At 49.5% G+C, this 19,306-nt stretch overlaps 2 protein-coding genes across 9 annotated transcripts in view; one reads left to right on the top strand and one right to left on the bottom strand.

The window, feature by feature from the left end:
• Rnf10 (ring finger protein 10) overlaps positions 1-8,868 on the top strand; it is a 31,152-nt gene extending 22,284 nt beyond the window's left edge. For 2 of the 6 annotated variants that reach the window (NM_016698.2, XM_030254658.1), the window contains exons 7-17: positions 508-668; positions 1,116-1,241; positions 1,468-1,723; positions 1,923-2,056; positions 3,352-3,469; positions 3,657-3,758; positions 4,634-4,789; positions 6,517-6,617; positions 7,947-8,004; positions 8,087-8,245; positions 8,577-8,868. In NM_016698.2, coding sequence (NP_057907.2) covers positions 508-668; positions 1,116-1,241; positions 1,468-1,723; positions 1,923-2,056; positions 3,352-3,469; positions 3,657-3,758; positions 4,634-4,789; positions 6,517-6,617; positions 7,947-8,004; positions 8,087-8,245; positions 8,577-8,653 — 1,448 coding nt within the window. In that variant the 3' untranslated portion in view covers positions 8,654-8,868. Of the gene's footprint in view, positions 1-507; positions 669-1,115; positions 1,242-1,464; positions 1,724-1,922; positions 2,057-3,351; positions 3,470-3,656; positions 3,759-4,633; positions 4,790-6,516; positions 6,618-7,946; positions 8,005-8,086; positions 8,246-8,576 lie in introns of all 6 variants that reach the window. The other 4 variants (NM_001302448.1, XM_006530404.1, XM_017320970.2 and 1 more) reach the window with 3 other exon arrangements.
• Positions 8,869-9,665: 797 nt separating this feature from the next.
• On the bottom strand, positions 9,666-15,050 carry Pop5 (processing of precursor 5, ribonuclease P/MRP family (S. cerevisiae)). Of its 3 annotated transcripts, NM_026398.4 has the most exons (6): positions 14,754-14,787; positions 12,569-12,814; positions 12,361-12,503; positions 10,327-10,476; positions 10,082-10,165; positions 9,666-9,999 (listed from the first exon to the last, which is right to left on the bottom strand). In NM_026398.4, exons 2-6 carry the CDS (start codon positions 12,586-12,588, stop codon positions 9,887-9,889), a joined length of 510 nt encoding a protein of 169 aa, NP_080674.1. In that variant the 5' UTR covers positions 12,589-12,814; positions 14,754-14,787; the 3' UTR covers positions 9,666-9,886. The 3 variants fall into 3 exon arrangements, with proteins under 3 accessions (NP_080674.1, XP_017176108.1, XP_030109934.1); XM_017320619.2 differs by lacking the exon at positions 12,361-12,503 and having other exon boundaries at positions 14,754-15,050; XM_030254074.1 differs by lacking the exon at positions 14,754-14,787 and having other exon boundaries at positions 12,569-13,267.
• Between the last annotated feature and the right edge of the window lie 4,256 nt (positions 15,051-19,306).

Raw genomic sequence — 19,306 nt, 5'->3', positions numbered from 1 at the left:
CTCAGCTCACTCGCTCCTCCCAGACTGGGATTGGCTGTGCTTGGCTCACGTCTGTTGGTGGATTTTGTTTTGTGTGAGACAAGGTTTCCCTCTACCAGAACCTGCTTTGTGACCAGGCTGGTCTCGAACTCACAAGAGATCTGCCTGCCTCTGCCTCCCAAGTGCTGGATTTAAAGGCTACCATGCCAGAGCCCCTATTGTTCTTTTAAAAACTAGAATATAGGATGGCTGGATGATCTAGGTTTGTCCTGTCGCCAGTGCCTCCTTCATTCTTAGGAGATCATCTTCCTGAGCATTTCCGAATGGCTAGACCTATGGGCTAACATTATGTTCTCATTCGTAAACATGCGGTGCGGCTGGGATGTCTTCTGGCTGCTTAGGTCTTTGAGCTAGCCCAGTTTAGGGTAATTGTTATATTTCTAGGAGGTTGCACTGTTAGTCCCATTTTCTGCCTAGGGCAGAAGAAGTAAGTGTGGGACGGTTGTGTTCTGTGTGGCTTTCCTGCAGATGAGCAGCTCAGCCAGTATTCCAAGCTGCTGCTGGCCTCGAAGGAGCAGGTGCTGCACCGGGTAGTTCTGGAGGAGAAAGGAGCGCTGGAGCAGCAGCTGGCAGAGGAGAAGCACACTCCTGAGTCCTGTTTCATTGAGGCTGCTATCCAGGAGGTCAAGGTAAATAGATGGGAACTGCAGACCAGCTTCCCGGAGCTCCAGGGAGGGGCTGAAAGGCCAGTTAGGTGGGAATGGGAAGGAGGGCATGTTGTGGAGAGCTTTAAACTTTCCGGGGCTAAGCCACAGCCCCGAATGGTTGTCCTGACTCACTGTAACAGTGGGGTTTCTGGTTGAGCTGTATTCTTAGTTAATTAAGCAAGGTGATCTTTCTACTTGTCTAGGAAAAATTCTTATATTTAGTTTTCAAGTTGTTGTGGGAAGAGTATTATGGTTTGCCCATCAGGCCTTAGCAACACTTACTGAAGATTTTGGAGTAAGTAGAATTGGCCAAGGAAGGAGTATCTCCTGTGTCCTCTGCATCAGGGATTCTTAAGCTCGAGCCATGAGAATCGCTGCTTGTCCTTCAGAGTGAGTCTGTTTGGGTCTTCTTTTTTCTGGTGGCCTTAGATTCGGGAAGAAGCTCTGTCAGGAGTGGCTGGAGGCGGAGGGGAGGTCACTGGTGTTGTGGCTGCTCTGGAACACCTGGTGCTGATGGCTCCCCTGGCCACGGAGTCTGCTTTCCAACCCAGGAAGGTCAGTGTGCCCATCACAACGAAGTGACTTGTCCTTCAGATCCCACTGTTGTGAAGGAGAGATGGTAGCTTGGCTGTGTCCTCATGACTAGATCTGTCACCTTTTCCAGGGGTGGTACTGAACAGGAGAGCTCGGGTCAACACCTGGGGAGCACAGCTGCCTCTGCTGCATTGTTTCATGAAACAGAACATGGGACTTCGTGTTGACCTAGGGTTTGTTCCAGCAGGGTGTGCTGGAGTATCTGTCTGCTTTTGATGATGAAGCTGCACAAGTTTGTTCTCTGGACCCCCCTGGTCCTCTTGCCCTCCCTTTGGTAGAAGAGGAGGAAGCAGTGTCTGAGCCAGAAGCCTGTGAGGACGCAGAGGTAGCCGATGACAGTCTGGGAGAGGGGACTGTTGGTCCTGAGATGAGCCAGGAGGAGCCCATCACTAAGCCAGGCTTCACCCAGCTCAGCAGCTCTCCGTGTTACTACTTCTACCAGGGTGAGTCCCCAAGGAAAAGGGAGGGCTGGGCTGCCTCAGGTATTTGAAGGAGAGGGATGGCCTGGCACTCTGAACAGAGCCTTCCTGGGGGTCGGCTCCCTGCTTTCCAGCAGCAAGCAGGAATGGTGGGCCTGGCTGGGAGAGAGAGGTCCATGCTGGAGGCTGGCCGGGGCTTGTGTGATAGAGCTCTTGTCTTTAGCGGAAGATGGACAGCACATGTTCCTGCACCCTGTCAACGTGCGCTGCCTTGTGCGGGAGTACGGCAGCCTGGAGCAGAGCCCAGAGAAGATCTCAGCAACCGTGGTAGAGATTGCTGGGTATTCCATGTCTGAGGTGAGGTTTTTTGGAGAAAAGAAGTATGTGATGTTACCATGATCTCTTTCGTGTAGGCCTCATCGGAGTGAGGCTGCAACTGTTGAGGCCTCAATGTGCTCATTTGTTGTGGTTCCTTTGTTTTTGAGTCTGGGTCTCTCTTATGTAGCCCTGGCTGTCCTGGAACTCGCTCTGTAGGGCAGGGTGGCCTCAGACTATTACTTGGCTTTTGTGGTGATGCTCTCATCGGTGAGCCAAGGATGCCTGATCTTCTGATCCTCCTACCTTCACCTCAGAAGTGCTCAGGGCTGTTTCTGGTTTGTTTGTTTTTTAAAACTTATTGTAATCCTGAGTAATAGCCCCACATGCCCCTCTGATTGTGCTAGGGTTCAGTGCAGGGTGTCCTGTCCTGTGTCTCATGGTCAGTGCTACAGTTTGGGGTACTGATATCTTACTTTTCATTCCAAATGAAATTTGTTCTTGTTTTATATGCCTGCGAGCGCGCGCACGCACACACACACACACACACACACACACACACACACACTCACACACACACTCTCACACTCTTTACATTTATTTATATTTATTTTATTTCTTGAGGCAGGAGCTCAGTATGAAGCCCTGGCTACCCTAGAACTAGCTGTGTAGATGAGGCTGGCTGAGCTCTAGGGTTAAAGGTGTGCACCACTACACCTTGCTTTGTCTCCCTTTTTACTTCTGGAAAGGAATGTTCAAAAACCCCAAAGCCCTTGGATGCGTTAAGCCAGGTTTCACGGGTATGAAATAGGTTTTCAGTTTGGAAATAACTTTGAATTATGTGATGATGATTTACCTATGTGAAATTTTGCCATTCAGTAAATATGCCTCTATTGGTACAAAATTGTATTTATTGCATGAAATAAATACAGAAAAAGGGTAGAAACTTAAGTTAGCAGGCTTTGGTTTCCAGTGTTCCGGACCAGATTCCCTCAGCAGGGCTGTCCGTCTCTGTGCCTTCCCTTGAGCATCACTGCTGGCTCTCTTCATGGCTCCCAGTGTGGGCTGTTTGTTGTCTTGGTGTCAGCAAGTCCTCTCTCCCTGTTCTGAGTGTGGGTCTAGACAGTGAGAGATAGTGGTCGGCTTTAGGCTGTTCTGTTAGCAGGCTGTCTACTCCCTGTGGCCTGAGTTTGGTGGATGTCTTAATGCAGGCTGCATGTAGGGTCTGGCTTTCTATAGAGCAGTGGCAGCAGCGCTATCCATTTAGTTCTGGTGCTGGGTGTGTGTGTGTTGGGATCCTTTGTTCTCAAGTAGTTGAGCTTCGGTTCTGTTTGTAGGATGTTCGGCAGCGTCATAGGTATCTCTCTCACTTGCCACTCACCTGTGAGTTCAGCATCTGTGAACTGGCTCTGCAGCCTCCTGTGGTCTCTAAGGAAACCCTAGAGATGTTCTCAGGTGAGAAAGCCCCATTGCCCTTCTCTGCTCAGAACCCAGTGTGGGAGGTGGGGCTTGAGCTGTATGCTGAGACACGCACGGGATGCACCCATCCATCTGGTCTGCTGTCTCGATGGCTTAGCTGTGGTCATCTAGGGAGAGTTAACAGTGGCTGATCCATCTTTCTTACAACTTGACCAACCCACAGATGACATTGAGAAAAGGAAGCGTCAGCGCCAAAAGAAGGCTCGCGAGGAGCGTCGCCGAGAGCGCAGAATTGAGATGGAGGAGAACAAGAGACAGGGCAGGTGTAAGTTCAGAGCTCACGGTTGCTTACTTTGCCTTGTGTGAGTCTATGTGGCCCCTTGCCTGCCTGTGCCCTGCCAGTGGTTTCCATTCTTCCTGGGGTAAGTAAGATAGTGAAGGTGATAATGAACTGTTCCATGGTAGGGAAGTCTCTAACTGCTGACTGTCTCAGATAGACCTGACCTGCTCACAGGAGGGCAGGGGCACATTCAGGATCTGGGCGTGAGAGAGAGAGAGAGAGGGAAAGGGAGAGGGAAAGAGGGAGGGAGAGAGACAGCTCTGCTGAGCTGGGAATAGTTTCTGATTTGACTCCAAACCAGTCACTAGATCCAGGGGATCAGTGTGACTGGAACCTGGGCCTGTCAGCTGAGAGTCAGAGGCCACTCCAGGCTCAGAGCGAGCTCATGCCCACTGTGGGCTGCCTGAGGAGACATGGGAAGAGAGTCAGAAGACAGCAAGGATGTGAGTGCTGGCTGGAAGGACCTGGCTCCCTGCTTCCTTCCATTAGAGTGGTCGGCACAGCTTGCTCTGGTGACCGAGGAGTGAGGATGTGCTTCAGCTTCTACAACTTTGTGGCCGACACACACCCTAACTCTGAAAAAACAGATGTCTCAAGAGAAGTTTGTGAGATAGTAGCTCAGTTAGGCCTGGCTGACCTTGAACTGCCTACCCCCCAGAGGTGAAGGTACAAAGGTTTGCACAGCATCCAGTCTTTGGAGGGGAGGATCCTGACATATCTTAGGCTACTCTTACTGCCTGGGCCTCCTGCTGTCTGGATTACTGTAAAGCAGAGACAGCCTGATAGTCATTTGTCTCCCAGGCCCTTAGAGCAGCTCTGACCAGCTGTGTACATGGACCTCCATTGCCTTTGCTTTGCAGATCCCGAGGTCCACATTCCCCTCGAGAACCTACAGCAGTTTCCGGCCTTCAATTCCTATACCTGTCCCTCTGATTCTGCTTTGGGTCCCACCAGCACTGAGGGCCATGGGGCCCTATCCCTGTCTCCTCTGAGCAGAAGTCCAGGCTCCCATGCAGGTAAGTAGTTGATATGTGATGGATTCTACTATTTAGAGCTCTAATTTGATTTAATTTTAAAATTTTATGTGTAAGAGTTTTTTGCCTGTATGTACATATGTGTACCACATCCATGCCTGGTGCTCTAGAGGTCAGAAGAGTGTCCAGTCTGGAATTGGAGTTAATGGATGCTGGGAACCAAACTCAAGTCAGTCTGCAAGAAGCATGAGTGCTCTTAGCCATGGGCCTTGACCGTCATAAGCAGACTCTAGTGTCTGAATTCACAGCTCTAACCAACCTGGCACATTGCAGTATTTAAGTGAAAGACTTTTAGAGTTAGTCCTAAGCTACATTAAATTCTTAGGTTTGCTTCTGACTTCTTAGATCTTGTGGCTTCGTAAAGCCTGCATCATTTTTCTGACCCATCTGTTCTGTTTTCTCTTATTCCCATGTTTAATGTTTATAATGTCCTTTCATAATATTGATTGTAAAAGTCAGACTTACTGAGTACACGGTAGGGAAATGGCTTAATTAAAATTTTATAGGTTGGGCATGGACCATTGCTTAGGTATGCTGGGCCTTGGACATCAGTCATCAGTGAAGAACAGCCCTGCAGACTTGCCTACAGGCAGGCCAGTCCTACGGAGACCTTCTCCCGACGGAATTAAGAGTCCTTCTTCATAGATGACCTTCGTTTGTGTAAAGTTGACATAAGAAACTAGTCAGCACAGACCCTGAGACTGATGATCTACAGGAACTTCAGTGGCAGGAACGGGGGCTAGACCATGGTTCTTACAGACTGTAACCATGATGTTTCCCCACTGAACTGGGAAGGAAGCTGCTGCGTGAAAGGATGCTGTGGAGCCCTGGGTACACTATGGGGCAGAGTCCTCGTGCTAGGTTTAGTTTGGCAGGTTTGGCAATTGTGGATTTCTAAAGCAAGAATAGTTTAGTTCTCAGAGTGAAAGTGTCAAGTAGCATTGGGTGGGTGTGGAAGGACCTGCTACTAGGAAAGAGAGAGACAAGGTGCCCACTGCCCAGTGCCCACCGCCTAGCAGTGTCTGCAGCAGTGCCTGATGTGTGGGATGCATCAGCTGTAGGTGAGAGAGGATGGACTGCTCCCGAGGACTCTGTAGAGGAAGACTGACTTGGTGTGTGTCTTCAGTCCTGACTGCCAGGGCATCGTGGCCACAACAGTGATCTGGATGTTTCTTCTGAAGTTGTCCATCCACAGAAAACCAGTCCACAGCAACCATCTCAGCTTGGAGAGCTAGCAAGCCTTTCTGTTTTTATTTCTTAGACAGTCTTGCTATATCACTGGCTGTGAACTCACTGGTGCACCTGCCTCAGCCTCCCAGCCTTTGTGAGGGGTGTAGCATTTCCTAAGGAAAGGGCTGTCTTGCTGTGGTTGCATGCCGGTGTTAAAGGAGCTTTGAGAAGCCTCTTGTCTGCGTTCACTGGTGTAGGCAATGCCTAGTACTCTGGAATAAGAACAGGGCAGGATTAATATTTGAACCAAGGCTTACTTTTTCTTTGGGGAGGTTATGGCAGTTATCCATGCCTGATTCCTTCACCTCCCCATCTCTTCCCCCTCCCTCCCTCTCTGAGGCAAAGGCTCACTCAGAAGACTGGTCTGCACCTCACTATATTGCCAGAGTGGTCGCAGGCAAGGGCCAGCATGCCTGGCTCTCATGGTTGTTTCTCATTAAAAGGATACTCATGTAACCAGGTTTCTGATTTCCTTTCAGACTTTCTGCTGACCCCTCTGTCACCCACTGCCAGTCAGGGCAGTCCTTCCTTCTGCGTTGGGAGTCTGGAAGACGACTCTCCCTTCCTTTCCTTTGCCCAGGTAAATCCTTTGCTTGAGAAAGCAGCTCATGGGAGCTCTGCTGCTGTCTGGGAACCTAGTGCAGCTGTGAGAGTGGCTGCATGTTGGAGAGGCAGCCAGAGCCAGTGCATCACCCACATCATCACCACATGCACAGTGCTGAGAGATTGGCTCAGGACAGAGCTCACGGAAGTAGTTGAGAATTCAAGTAGTTTTGATTATTTAAGATCATTAAAATCTTATAAAATGACTATAGTGAAAGATAAAGAAAGGTAAGTGCAGGCCTGAAATCCCAGCATTTGAGTGGTGAGCAGAGGATGGGGAATTAAAGCCAAGCCAGGATACAGAAGACCCTGTCCCAAAATACAAGAACTTCAACCAGAATAGGTTACCCTGTGAAGCCAGCACCTCGTAGCACAGCACACTTCATCTCGAATAATGTGTCTCACTTTGGGACACTGGTGTCAGGGTCAGGCAGGCTTGCTTGAATTCTGTGCGGGGTGGGGTGGGGTGGAGAAGTCATGTACTTTTTAGTGTAGTAGCCCATGCCTGCCCAGGCTACAAAAACAGGAGAACAAATTCTGGTGGGTGCTGTGGGGCACATTAGCAAATGAAATACAGTAGAGCTGGCTTTGATTGTGTGAAATGAAGGCAGTTCTTGTAAAGGCAGAGGACTGTTCAGATTTACCATATGTACAGAAAATAACTGGGCCACGGCTTAGGACTGCACCCGAAAGGCAGTATGTGCGTGCATGCATGTGCAAAAAGCACTGTAGGGTTTTCAGAGTAGGAGGCTCAGTATATGCATGGCTTTTTAAACTGGAAGGTATGCTGCTTGTGGTAAACACCTTTAACCCCAGCACTCAGGAGGCAGAACCAGACAGATTTTTGTGATCTTGAAGCCAGTCTGGTCCACAGAGTGAGTTCCTGGTAGCCTGGGCTATGCAAGGAACTCTGTTCTTTCCTTACTCCCAGAGGGTTAAAAGAAAACAATCAATCAGTCAAACAGACAAAACCCCTGGGAGACACAGTATATCCTTAAGGTCTCTATGCCCCATATTACCCTAAAACTCATATTGTCCTGACTGGTTTTGAATTGTAGGCAATCCTCCTGCCTCAGCCTCCCCAATTCTGTGATTCTTGGTGTGAAGCAAGCACCATACCCAGCTGGCTGATGTACTTAGGTGCCCCAAGAAGGGCAGGGAAGACCGACCATCAGAGCAGGGGTTCCTGACTCATGGCTGAGGAAAGCTCTTCCACAGCCCTCTGTCATGTCCACGACAGACTGTAGACAGTCCTGTGAAGCGCTGTGGTGACACTTAACGTTCTTCCTTCTGTCCCACTTGGCAGATGCTGAGGGTTGGCAAAGCAAAAGCAGACGGGTGGCCCAAAACTGCTCCAAAGAAAGGTGAGAGCGGTCAGACGGCAAGGGCAGATCTGGACAACCCCTCTCAATACAAGGGTTACAATTTTAACACTGCCCTTTTCAGATGACAATAGCTTGGTTCCTCCCGCCCCTGTGGACAGTGATGGGGAGAGTGACAATTCTGACCGTGTTCCTGTGCCCAGTTTCCAAAATTCCTTCAGCCAAGCTATCGAAGCAGCCTTCATGAAATTGGACACACCAGCTACTTCAGACCCCCTCTCTGGTAAGGGCGGGAAACTCACTCAACTCAGAGCTCAGGCTTAGCCACGTGTGCTGCCGTTCCTGCCTGGGTCAGTGGCAGGTACCAAGTGTCAGCACGGGGCTTATTGTCCACCCTATGTGAATCCTTAAGGTCCAGAAGTGGACTTGTGAGGAACTCTTTTTTATTATGTGTGTGTACCATGTGCATGCTTGATGTTTTGGAGCTCGAAGGGATCAAATCTCCTGAAGTGGAGCTGCCCGTGGGTGCTGGGAATCAGCCCTGGGCCATTTCACCTGGGTGCCCACAGTACTGTGCCTCCCCTTGTCTAAGTGCACTCTCTGTTTCCCCTCAGAAGACAGAGGAGGGAAGAAAAGGAAGAGACAGAAGCAGAAGCTGCTGTTCAGCACCTCGGTCGTCCACACCAAGTGACACTATTGCCCAGGCGCCTTCTCCATCGGGTTTCCTCTCTGTGCTTTTGTTTTGCTGCTGTAATTTTTAAGTATTTGAGTTTGAACAGATTGATTAGCTTGGGGCGGGGGGAGGGGCTTTCCACAAAGTGAGGGGGAACCAAGAAAATTTTAAATACAGTGTATTTTCCAGCTTCCCCTCTTTACACCAGAATAAAGTATTGACACTCAACTTGAGCCGCCTTCCCGACAAGCATATTCATTTGTAGCCCTTAAGTTCCTTCATCCAGTGGGACAGCACTGCTCTGCTGCAGGTTTTTCTCCTGGGAAGAGGCTGTGCCTGTTGATTCCCCTTCTTACCAAGAGAGGTTTGGCCCTTTCACAGCCCCTTTTTCTTAAAGGCCTCCGAAAGGGTGTTTGCATGCCTGTCTGTTGGCCCCTGCAACTGGAGTCACTCTACATTTGATTGTGAGCCTCCGTGTAGGAGCTGGAAGCTGAGCCCAACTTGTTTAAGTGCCCGTTGTTTAAAGGCGACAGAGTCAGTTGTAAACCATCTGACAGGCAGGAGGCAGAGAGAGCTACCCGGGACACTTTCAACAAGGCTGCACCTCCCAATCCTTCCAGCTGGGACCACAGCCTTTAGCTATATGGGAGCTTCTTATTCACAGCAGCCCGCCTCCCAAGGCCAGGAGTACACTCATGCCTCACTGGGGCCTGCTGAAAGGCACCTGAGCCATGGTAAACTGGAGATCCCCTGCTATTTGCAGTCCTAGGACACAGTGCTGAGCTAGATTATGTAAGTATAGCTGGGGGTTATTCACCAGTGTTTCTGCTTGAACCCACCTCACCTGTAACACTCTGTGGAACCTTGGCTGGCCTCAAACTCTAGAGATATGCCGGTCTGTCTACCTGGTGTTAAGATTGCAGAGGTATGCCACCAAGCCCAGATTTACATGTGTTCTTATATTAAGGGTCTAGGAACATTTAAAACTCATCTCGAACCACACGGGGAGCACATTCAAGGCAAGTGCACATTTTATGGTTTAGGAATGTTTATTCCACCCCTGAGCTAAGCAGTTACATCCGAAATGTCTGCACAGAGCCTTCACAACCATGGATGCAAGGTAAGGCAGCAAGCCCTCCACTTCAAGCTGGTCACCTGAGTGCTGGTTATCAGTCATTTCCATTGGAGAACTGTGGGATGCTGCTGTCACCTCCTGTAATGTCCTGTTCCCACAAGTGGGCCTGGAAACGGTCACTCCATTGCTTCTGCAACCTCCTCACCAGCACTGTCTGAAAGCTCTTCAACGGGCTCTCTGTCCAGCAGACAGCTTCTTGAGACAGACTTCTTGATGGCTTCCCGCTCTCCTACAGCAAAGGAAGATGTCCTAGGGCATCGTCCTCCCCGCTGAGCCTCAGTCCCTGCTTACGCTGGCCTGGCATTGCTTACCTTCGTCAGTGCAATTCTGCAACAAGATCAGCAGCTGTCTCCTGTTGTACTGGATCAGGAACTTCTGACAGGTTCTGATGGTACCTGGCACATGAAAGAGCTTTTGTGGACAATGGCTTGTGAAACGGTTACCGTCTTCCAGGGGGTGGGTGGTGGGAGGAACATCTTGTTCTCAGTGGATAGAAGCAAGACCCACCCACCTGGCAACTGCTCTGAACAACAGCCACCATCCACACCACCCGTACCTCCCACGTGTAATGTGTTGAAGAAGCACGGGTAACGGTGGCCTTTGTTCTCCAAATAGGTGATGAAAGGAAGAGCTGACCACACGAGCTGGTAGAAATCCTTCCGGCATCGCAGTAGCACGACTCCAGTGTAGGCATTGAGGTATCGGACTACAGGAGGAAGGGGAAATTGGGAAAGAAATTAAAATTCACAGAATTATACAGAAAAACCCTATCGTAGGCAAACGTCACATGGGAGGATGTGCTGGCATGGACCACCCCAGCCGGGATAGGGGTCCCTGGGATGTGGGTTCTCGAGGTCAGGTGGCTAAGGATTCGGTGGTGATAAACAAACAGAGGCAGTCTGAATCTGCGTGTATTTTGCAGCTCTCCGTCAAGGGTTTTTATACTTAGAGAAATAGGTGTTACAGCTCAGCTCGGAAAAGTTGTGTTCAGTGAAACAGCAAAATAGGACAGACATAACAACCACCTGGTACATCAAATACAAAATCATCCAAGTCACAACTTCAAAGAAAGGTGTTCTCAGTAAAACATACGAAAGTCATCTGAGGCTGGGGCAAATTCCCAAAAACATGCCAATGAATTTTTATGATCAGTTCCCTGTTCTGTAGCTCTTTAAACTGTTTTAATTTTTCCTATATAATACTTTCTTAAACAAGATACCAAAACCTATTTCTGATGACGCAGGTGCAGCCATATAAAATATTGTTGGGAAAGTTTATATTTATTAATACTATCTTACACATGATTTATAAAGAGAAGTGCTGTCTTTCCTGGAGATGAGGTCATGTTTAGTGACTCCATCTCAAGGGATGGTTTTGTAGTCATAATACTCGCTTAAGATCTTGACCTAGGCTATCAGGAACACCTCATATACAGGAAAAGGAATAGAAAACATAAAACTGATAAGTAGCCAAAAGATCTACGACTCAATAATTTTTCTCCTGTGAAGAGTTCCACAGCCTGTTCCAGGAGGTCTCCCCTTTTTGAGATCAAACGCCTCAGCCTGTGGAATTTGTCACACAGATCCTTACTAGAGGTGGTGTGGCAATGCACCACACTAAAGATTTGTAATCGTGTGCTGTTTTGCTTGCATGTATTTACACATTTGTGCCTGGTGTTGTCCTCTGGAACTGGAGTTTCAGACTATTTCAGATAGGAATCTTTCCTCTCCCAAAGACCGCTGAGCCCTCTCTCCATCTCCACCTAACATTCTTGAAAGTGGCTTTTTTGTTTTGTTTTTGTCTGCTTTTAGACAGTCCAGTTAGGACTTCCTGGCTGGCCTGGAACCTGCCTTTGCTCCCTGGGGACTGCTAGGATAAAAGCATGGGCCGCAGCACCCAGCTTGAAAGGAAACGTTAAGGGAAACCTTCCGCCCTCAAGAAGTCGCTGACCACTCAGGTCAATGAATGGAGAGAGAGCCCAGCTCCACCGTAATTAACATTAACGCTGCAGGGGGAAAAAAAATCCTTGCCGGGGAAACGCCTGTTTTCCTGTAGAGCTCAGCGAAAGCAAGAAAACTTTGTGGTTTTATGTATGTTTGATTCTGCATAGTTCAAGTGTGCTTGCGGAATTAGGAGCTAAACTAAGAAGCGACATTCTGAGAAAAACAAAGCTTCCATCCTGCGTTTCCATATGAGAATTACTGTCTAGTCTGTTCGAGCTCGCAGCCGGGTTTAAACTTTGAGGGATACATTTGACATTTTAAAACGTGCTAACGTGACCTGTCAAATCATGGCTCTTAGGAATTCTACATGGCTACTTTCATTTAGCCTAGTGAATTCAACACCCATCTTCCACTAAAACGGGCAGTAAACGGAATCCCCCAACTCAACCCACCCCGGCACACACACCGGGGGCTGGGTATTGAACTTTTTGCCTTGTCCCACTGCGCGATCGGCACCTTCTGTTCAGTTTTCGACCCGCCGCACTCCGATTTTCTAGAACCCTCCACTATCGTACAAAACGCGACACACTGGCCGGGCCTCGCCCTGGCAAAGCGCGCCCCGCACTGCATCCGCAGCGCCCTCGTACCTGCAAAGCCCACGGAGCAGGCGGCGGCGCCGAAGGCCCCGTGCACCCGGGCGATCGTGTCGCGGACCAGCCCGCCCAGCACGCGGTCGTCCAGGCTCAAACGGCAGCGCGCGTCCTCGGACACCAGCTCGCACAGAAGGTACCTGCGGCGACAGCGGGGTGAGCGCGGCCCGGGTCGCGGGGACGGCGCGGGGACAGCGCTGCTTACCTGTGCTTGAACCGCACCATGGCGTCCGCGCCGGATGCGGGAGGAAGGCGGCACTAGGCTCGGACAGGCAGCGTGCCCTGTCAATCTCCACGCTCCGCCTCCCGCGGCGGGCGTAAGAGCGCATGCGTTCGCCTCCGGCCGGCGCTGGGGATTTTCCACACAAGTTCTGTGCGCTCAGAGTCCCCCAAGTGAACGTTTAAGGTCAGCCCTGCACTTAAAGTCCGAGAGTGTCGCACGATCTGGGACCTAAAAGTCAGAGCACAGGTTTTCCCATACAGCCAAATACGCGAATTCTTTGAGGGGATTTCGACAGTTTTGTGGAGGGGAGTTCTTTTCAAGTGGTTTCCAAAAACAATATAGTATCCTCCCTCCCTCTCTTCCTGGTTTCTTTTTTTCCTCAAGCTAACCCCAGACTGACTGTGTAGCCAAGACGACCCCGAACTTCTGATCCCCTGCCTTTTCCTACGAAGCGCTGGCATTACCAACGCGTCCCACCACACCCAGCCCTCTGTTTTCTGTTAAGAATAGAGGATTATGTTTTAAAATGAAGAACAGAGGGTTAAGGTTTTTAATGCGTTTTTCTAGCCCATTCCCTTGAATACCTTTGTGTGATTAATAAATGATAAATTATTATTGTTGTTGTTGGGTTTTTGATACAGCGTTTCTTTCTGTAGCCCGGGCTGTCCTGGAACTCACTCTGTAGACCAGGCTGGCCTTGAACTCAGAAATCCGCCTGCTTCTGCCTCCCGAGTGCTGGGATTAAAGGCCTGCGCCACCACTGCCCAGCATTTAAAAAACAAACAAACAAAAAAAAAAAAAAAAAAAAAAAACAGGGTCCCACTCTATCTACCTAAGGCTAGCTTGGAGCCCAAAGCAATCCTGCCTCAGCCTCCTAAGGACTAGGACTACAGGGGTGTGCTACACTTCATTTATCTTGCATGTTAAGTGCATATTCTTTTTTAAAATTTATTATTATATCTAAGTACACTATAGCTTTCTTCAGACACACCAGAAGAGAACATCAGATCTCATTACAGATGGTTGTGAGCCACCACGTGGGATTTGAACCCAGGACCTTCAGAAGAGCCTTCACTCCAGCCCCTAAGTCCATATTTTTTTAAAGATTTATTTATTATTATATGTAAGTGTAGCTGTCTTCAGACAATCCAGAAGATGGAGTCAGATCTCATTACGGATGGTTGTGAGCCACCATGTGGTTGCTGGGATTTGAACTCCGGACCTTCAGAAGAGCAGTCAGGTGCTCCTACCTACTGAGCCATCTCACCAGCCCTAAGTGCATATTCTTAATGGTGTGACTCAGTGAGGTGGATTTGTGTGACTGCCACCCTATTAAGATGTAGATAAGGTTCAGTGCTCCCCAAATTCCCAGGCCCTTGCCAAAACCTTTAGTGGGAAGGAGCCATCATCCCCATTTCTGGAGAGATAGGTTTTGCCAGGCCTTGGCCTGGACATATATGTTTTAAGCATGCAACATGCCTGTAAGTCCGCTGCTTGACTCTATTTTCCTGTCGCCGGTGCTGCTACAGACATTCCTCACGTGCTCGGTATTGCATGTTTTAAGTGCACCACTAAGTCGGTCAGCATTGCCTTAATACACATTGTCTACAGATTTTCTTGTTATCCTGGGTTTCTTGGTGCCTGGCTTTGTAGCAGGGTCATTTTTGAAAATTAGATTTATTTATTTGTTGTAGAAATGTGGAGGTGCGTATTTGCCACGGCCGGAGGTGGCGATCAGAGGACGACTTTGGGAAGTTGGTTCTCAGGACCTCCGTTATGTGTACAGCTGTCATGGCCTCGCCTGGCCAGGTGTGGTAACGTAAAGCAAGACTTATATTTCACAGCTGACTATTTACAAGATCCGAAATCAGTTTTCAGTCTTCTCTTAGCCACAGCTTTAGGGGACCACAGATGTCCCTTCGCAGACTGCCATTCACTATTGCAATCAAGAGGCAATCATCGTCCACAGCCAGCGGCCGGTAGGGGGTGCCAGAGGCCCACTGTGTAGCTCGCCACACTCCCCACTCTCTAAAAATAGCACCAGTGCCTTTATCCTAACCCTGAGACCATTTTATAGATGCGGTCCGGGCCCAGGCCCAGAATTTAACCTTGAAAGCATTGGTCTCCAAACTCCCTGCTCGGATCCACTCCGATGCTCACTGCCCACCTGCTGTAACGTAGCCACAGGCGTGGGTTCGGATCCCCGGTCTTCGTCCTCCGGCCCGGTGCTGTCAGGGACCACACCGCGTCTCCAAAGCAGAGCTTCCCCTTCTAGTTCCGATTATTAAGAATTATTAGGATGGAGGTGTAGGTGGGATTGCACCGGCACGGGAGGGCGGGTGCCTAATAAACAAACAACGGCGAGCGGCTGTCACCCAGAGGAAGCACCCTGATCCGGGCCAGCCGGGAAGTGCGGGCCAGACGCCTCCCGGTGGGCCGGCGGCGGCGACGTGTCGTCGCAGCCTCTCCCGGTGGTAATTAGCCCCCGCCCTCGGCTCCGCCAGCCGCTAATTACACGTCTCCTAATGAGGCCGGCGGCTGTTTGCAATCACCCGGGTCCCCGCCGCGCGGGGGCGGGAGTCGTGGGCCGGCGTCAGGCGGAGGAAGGGGCTGAGGCTTAGAGAGGCGGACCTACGCAGGCATGACTCACGCGGGGATGGAGCCTAATCCCCGCTGAGCCCAAACCTGTGCGTCGTCGAGCCCATTCATCACCCACCGCCCTCATCCTGTATCCTGGGGTGGTTTCGCTTACTATTTATTACCGTGGTTATGGAAAGACTGGGCCTAGCCCAGGTCAGATGGTCAGGTGTGCGTGGGCCGGATCAGGGTGAGTGGGCGTTTGGGGGTCCCCCCCCACACTTTGGGTTTGTCGGCCCCCACTGCTACGTTGCTGGCCCAAAAGGTTAGCTCCGGCTACGCCTTCCAAAAACCTACTTTGAAACAACTAACGAAACCGTTATCAGACTAAAAGTTTAGATAACTGTCTAAGAAGAGGTTGGGATAGTTGCTAAAATGATCAATCAGGGGTCAGGTGAGACGATGGGGAAGGGAGCTTGCGGTCAAGCCCTGATCAAGATCTGAGTTGGATCTCAGGGACTGGCATAGGAAGCCCTAGAAAGGTGTTCTCCGACCTCCGTATGTGTACACGTGCCTCCTCCTAAATAAATTTAATTACATGGGAGCGGCAGGAGGCAGGAGGTGTGTGTGGCATTATGTAGATCCTGTTATCCTTAAAACTCATGGAAGGTCCACCCATCTCTGCCTCCTGGGGGGCTGGGATGAAAGGCATGAACTACTAGGCCCAGTTTTAGGGTGCTTTTATTTTGAGGTCCTGGGGAATATGTTGTGGGTGCTTAGGCAAGGGTTCTGCTGCCAAGATACACCCCCAGCCCTGATGCTTTCTCAGGCACATTGGCATCGCGGGAGTCTCTTTTAAAGAGTCTAGATGCTGCAGCCACACAGGATGCTGGCCCAGGACACTTGAACCTGCGTGGCTGTTTTCCCAGCAGCCACTGTGTGCCTTGTGTGCCTCTAAGTCTATCCTTAAGCAGCCACTACCCTGTGCGCCTCTAAGTCTATCCTTAAGCCTAGTTACTTGTTTCTTTTTCCCTTTGGATTGTTTGTTTGTTTTTATTTTTTTAAGTCATTAAAATAATTTGTATAGTTAAATGCCTCTTAAATATACATGATGTCTTGTTTTTAAAAAATTTTTTAAATCTTTGCTTCCTTCTCGCTCCGGCTCAAAGATTTATTTATTTATTATATGTAAGTACACTGTAGCTGTCTTCAGATACACCTGAAGAGGCATCAGATCGAATTACAGATGGTTGTGAGCCACCATGTGGTTGCTGGGATTTGAACTCAGGACCTCTGGAAGAACAGTCAGTGCTCTTGACCGCTGAGCCATCGCTCCAGCCCTTGTTTTTTAATTTTTTTAAACAATTTTTATTTACATTAGTGTTCCTTCTCCATGTGTGTCTGAGTGAGTGTCAGGTCCCCTAGAACTGGAATTGCACAGTTGTGAGCCGCTGGGGTTTAACCCTCGTCCTCTGGAAGCGCAGCCAATGGTCTTAAGCGCTGAGCCATTTCTCCAGCCCCGCTGTTGTTTAAAAGAAAAGAAGAAATGGGTATGGAGACAATTTAAGTCAAATTGTAGTTTCTATTTGCCTGGCCAGGGTTCTAGGGAACCACTGTGTGGGAGAATGCTAAAGAACATTTCCTCCTGAACCTAAGATGGAGCCCTGAATCTTGTCGCATAGTTCTGGATGCCTTGTGGACATCTTTCCCGGCCACTGGCTTTGCGGATCATTCACTCCTCAAATAAGAAGTCCCAAGTACAGTACTCTTTGGTTTAGGTTTTTTGTTTGGTTGGGTTTTGTGTGTTTGTGTGTTTCTTCGCCTTATGTATCTGTGTACCGCCTGCATGCAGTACTTGTGGAAGCCAGAAGAGAGCGTGAGTTCCCATGGAACTGGAATTACAGATGGTGGTCAGCCACTGAGTGGGTGCTGGGAAGAGAACCAGGTTCCTCTAGAAAAGCAGCTGGCGCCGGGCGGTGGTGGTGCACACCTTTAATCCCAGCACTCAGGAGGTAGAGGCAGGCAGATTTCTGAGTTTGAGGCCAGCCTGGTCTACAGAGTGAGTTCCAGGATAGCCAGGCTATACAGAGAAACCCTGTCTTGGAAAAAAACAAACAAAACAAAACAAAAAGTTATAGAAAAGCAGCTGGCGTTCTTAACTGCTGAGCAGTCTCTCCAACCCCCATACAGTGATTGTTAATTACACACTCCTTTCTTCAAGGACAAGGTGAACAAAGATGACCTTTATTTGACCTGGCAAAAGGTACCTCAGTGTCTCTTTGAAAAACTCTGCAGAAGTGTGCGTGCGTGTGTGCGTGTGTATGTGTGTGTGTGTGTGTGTGTGTGTGAGCGTGCACGAGTCACAGCCTTATAAGATGTGTGCTTGGTGTTATTTGTGCTGTATTACAAATATTTGCTTGCCCCAGGTACACAGGCAAGGGCTCAGGAGTAGCATTTGAACCAGACACTCTGGTGGAGGTCTTTGTTTTGTTTTGTTTTGTTTTGTTTTGTTTTGTTTTGTTTTGTTTTGTTTTGTTTTGTTTTAAGGGAACAGTTGGGTCATGGTCCTGGGTGGCCTCAACTTCATAGAAACCTGCCTGCTTCAACTTCCCGGGTTCTGAGATCAAAGGCCGTTTCTGACACACCCCACTGCGGATAGTGGATTCGGGCTACCATCCACATAGCTTTCTTGTCTTTATTTGCATGGGAAATTTCCAGAAGGTGACACAAGAAAGCTGTTGATGGTGGCTGCCTCTGGGGAGAGAAATTAGAAGTGTTAAGTAGGAAGAGAGATTCACTTTTTATCCTGTGATTTTTTTTTTTTTTAAAGACAGTCTCCTGTAGCCCAGGCTGTCCTTGCATTTTCTGTGCGGCTGGGATGGTGTCGAGCCCTGACCAATGAGTGGAGAGATCACAGTGTATATGGCACTGCACTTTGTTTTATGTGGTGCTAAGGATTGAACCCAGGCTTTCTGCACGCTGAGAACTCTGCATCCGTCTCTGCCACTCTCAGTGGTCTCCCCCTTAGTTGGAAACAGGGTCTCATAGGGACTAGCTCAGGCTGCCCTACAACTCTTGTTGTAATATTCATGGTGCAATCCCGGCTGGTCTGAAACGCCTCAGACGTGGGGTGATCTCTCCGCTTCTCCCGAGGATCACCGAAAAGAGCCGTTATGCTCAGTTCCTGTGCGACCTCCTATGCCAGTTTCTCTTGATGTTAGGCACCGTGTGGTCGTGTGACCTCCCATCCCTGTGTTAAAATTCTAACCTCACCACGATGTGAGGAGAGGGGGCACTTTGAAGGTGACTTGGAGATAATTAAGTCATGAGGCTGTGATGCCCATGAATGGAAACGATGTCCCCTATGAGAGGGACCCCAGAGAGCTCTCTCATCCTTCCTGCCATGTGGGGATACCCCAAGAAGACAGCTGTATATAAACCAAGAAGCGAACCCTACTGTGGGTTTTGCCAGATTGTGAACAACCAAAAAAAAAAAAAAAAAAAAAAATTCATTGTTTAAACCACACGGTGGTGTTTTGTTACAACACTGAACGGATGACCGGACACATGCACGTATAGGATAGTTTCGTCGTTTAAAGAAGTTCCTGGACCCGGTCTCCCGAAGTATATTATTCCTAATGTTTGCCTCAGCCGAGGGAATAAAACAGAGCCCACTGAGGTGATGTAGCTGTTCTGGCAAAAAAGAAATGCTGGAGTTATACACGTGATGCTGGTTCCTTCCCCCGAGTCTCAGTTTCTTCTGAGAGAGCGCGCCTGGCTCACCACTGCCATCTTTCCTGCATAAGCTCAGATCAGCCTCGGAGGCCTGCAGGTCCCATTCTTGCTCCAGAGGGCCAGTGCCAGTCAATCACACTGCGCTCTGGACTCCTGCAAAGTTCCCTGGAATCTGTCCTCTCTGGTTATCCCAGCGTGATGGCTGTGTTCAGAGCAAGCAGGTCCATCACTGTGACTGGAGAAAGCAACAGAGCTACAGAAGCCTGGGGGACCGGGGGTGGGGCAACATCCAGGGCAAGTCTATGACGGACAGCCTCCTAGTTCGGGATGTTCCAGCACCTTCCCACCGCTCACGCTTGGAGGGAGAAGGGTCTCAAAATAGCTGTTGCTTCCCCAGCCCGGCGCTAG

This window comes from Mus musculus, chromosome 5 (genome assembly GCF_000001635.26).
Source record: "Mus musculus strain C57BL/6J chromosome 5, GRCm38.p6 C57BL/6J".
In the NCBI taxonomy this organism is placed as follows: Eukaryota; Metazoa; Chordata; class Mammalia; order Rodentia; family Muridae; genus Mus; species Mus musculus.
Note: the sequence above shows the minus strand (reverse complement) of the source record. Positions and strands in the feature narration are given on the sequence as shown.

What these genes read in the sequence shown, in the direction of transcription:
- Pop5 (NM_026398.4), bottom strand. Translation starts at nt 12,588, where the DNA reads ATGGTGCGGTTCAAGCACAG. An exon ending in ATGGTGCGGTTCAAGCACAG is followed by an intron (nt 12,504 to 12,568) that starts GTAAGCAGCGCT and finishes CTGTCGCCGCAG; the next exon opens with GTACCTTCTGTGCGAGCTGG. An exon ending in GCAGAATTGCACTGACGAAG is followed by an intron (nt 10,000 to 10,081) that starts GTAAGCAATGCC and finishes CCTTTGCTGTAG; the next exon opens with GAGAGCGGGAAGCCATCAAG.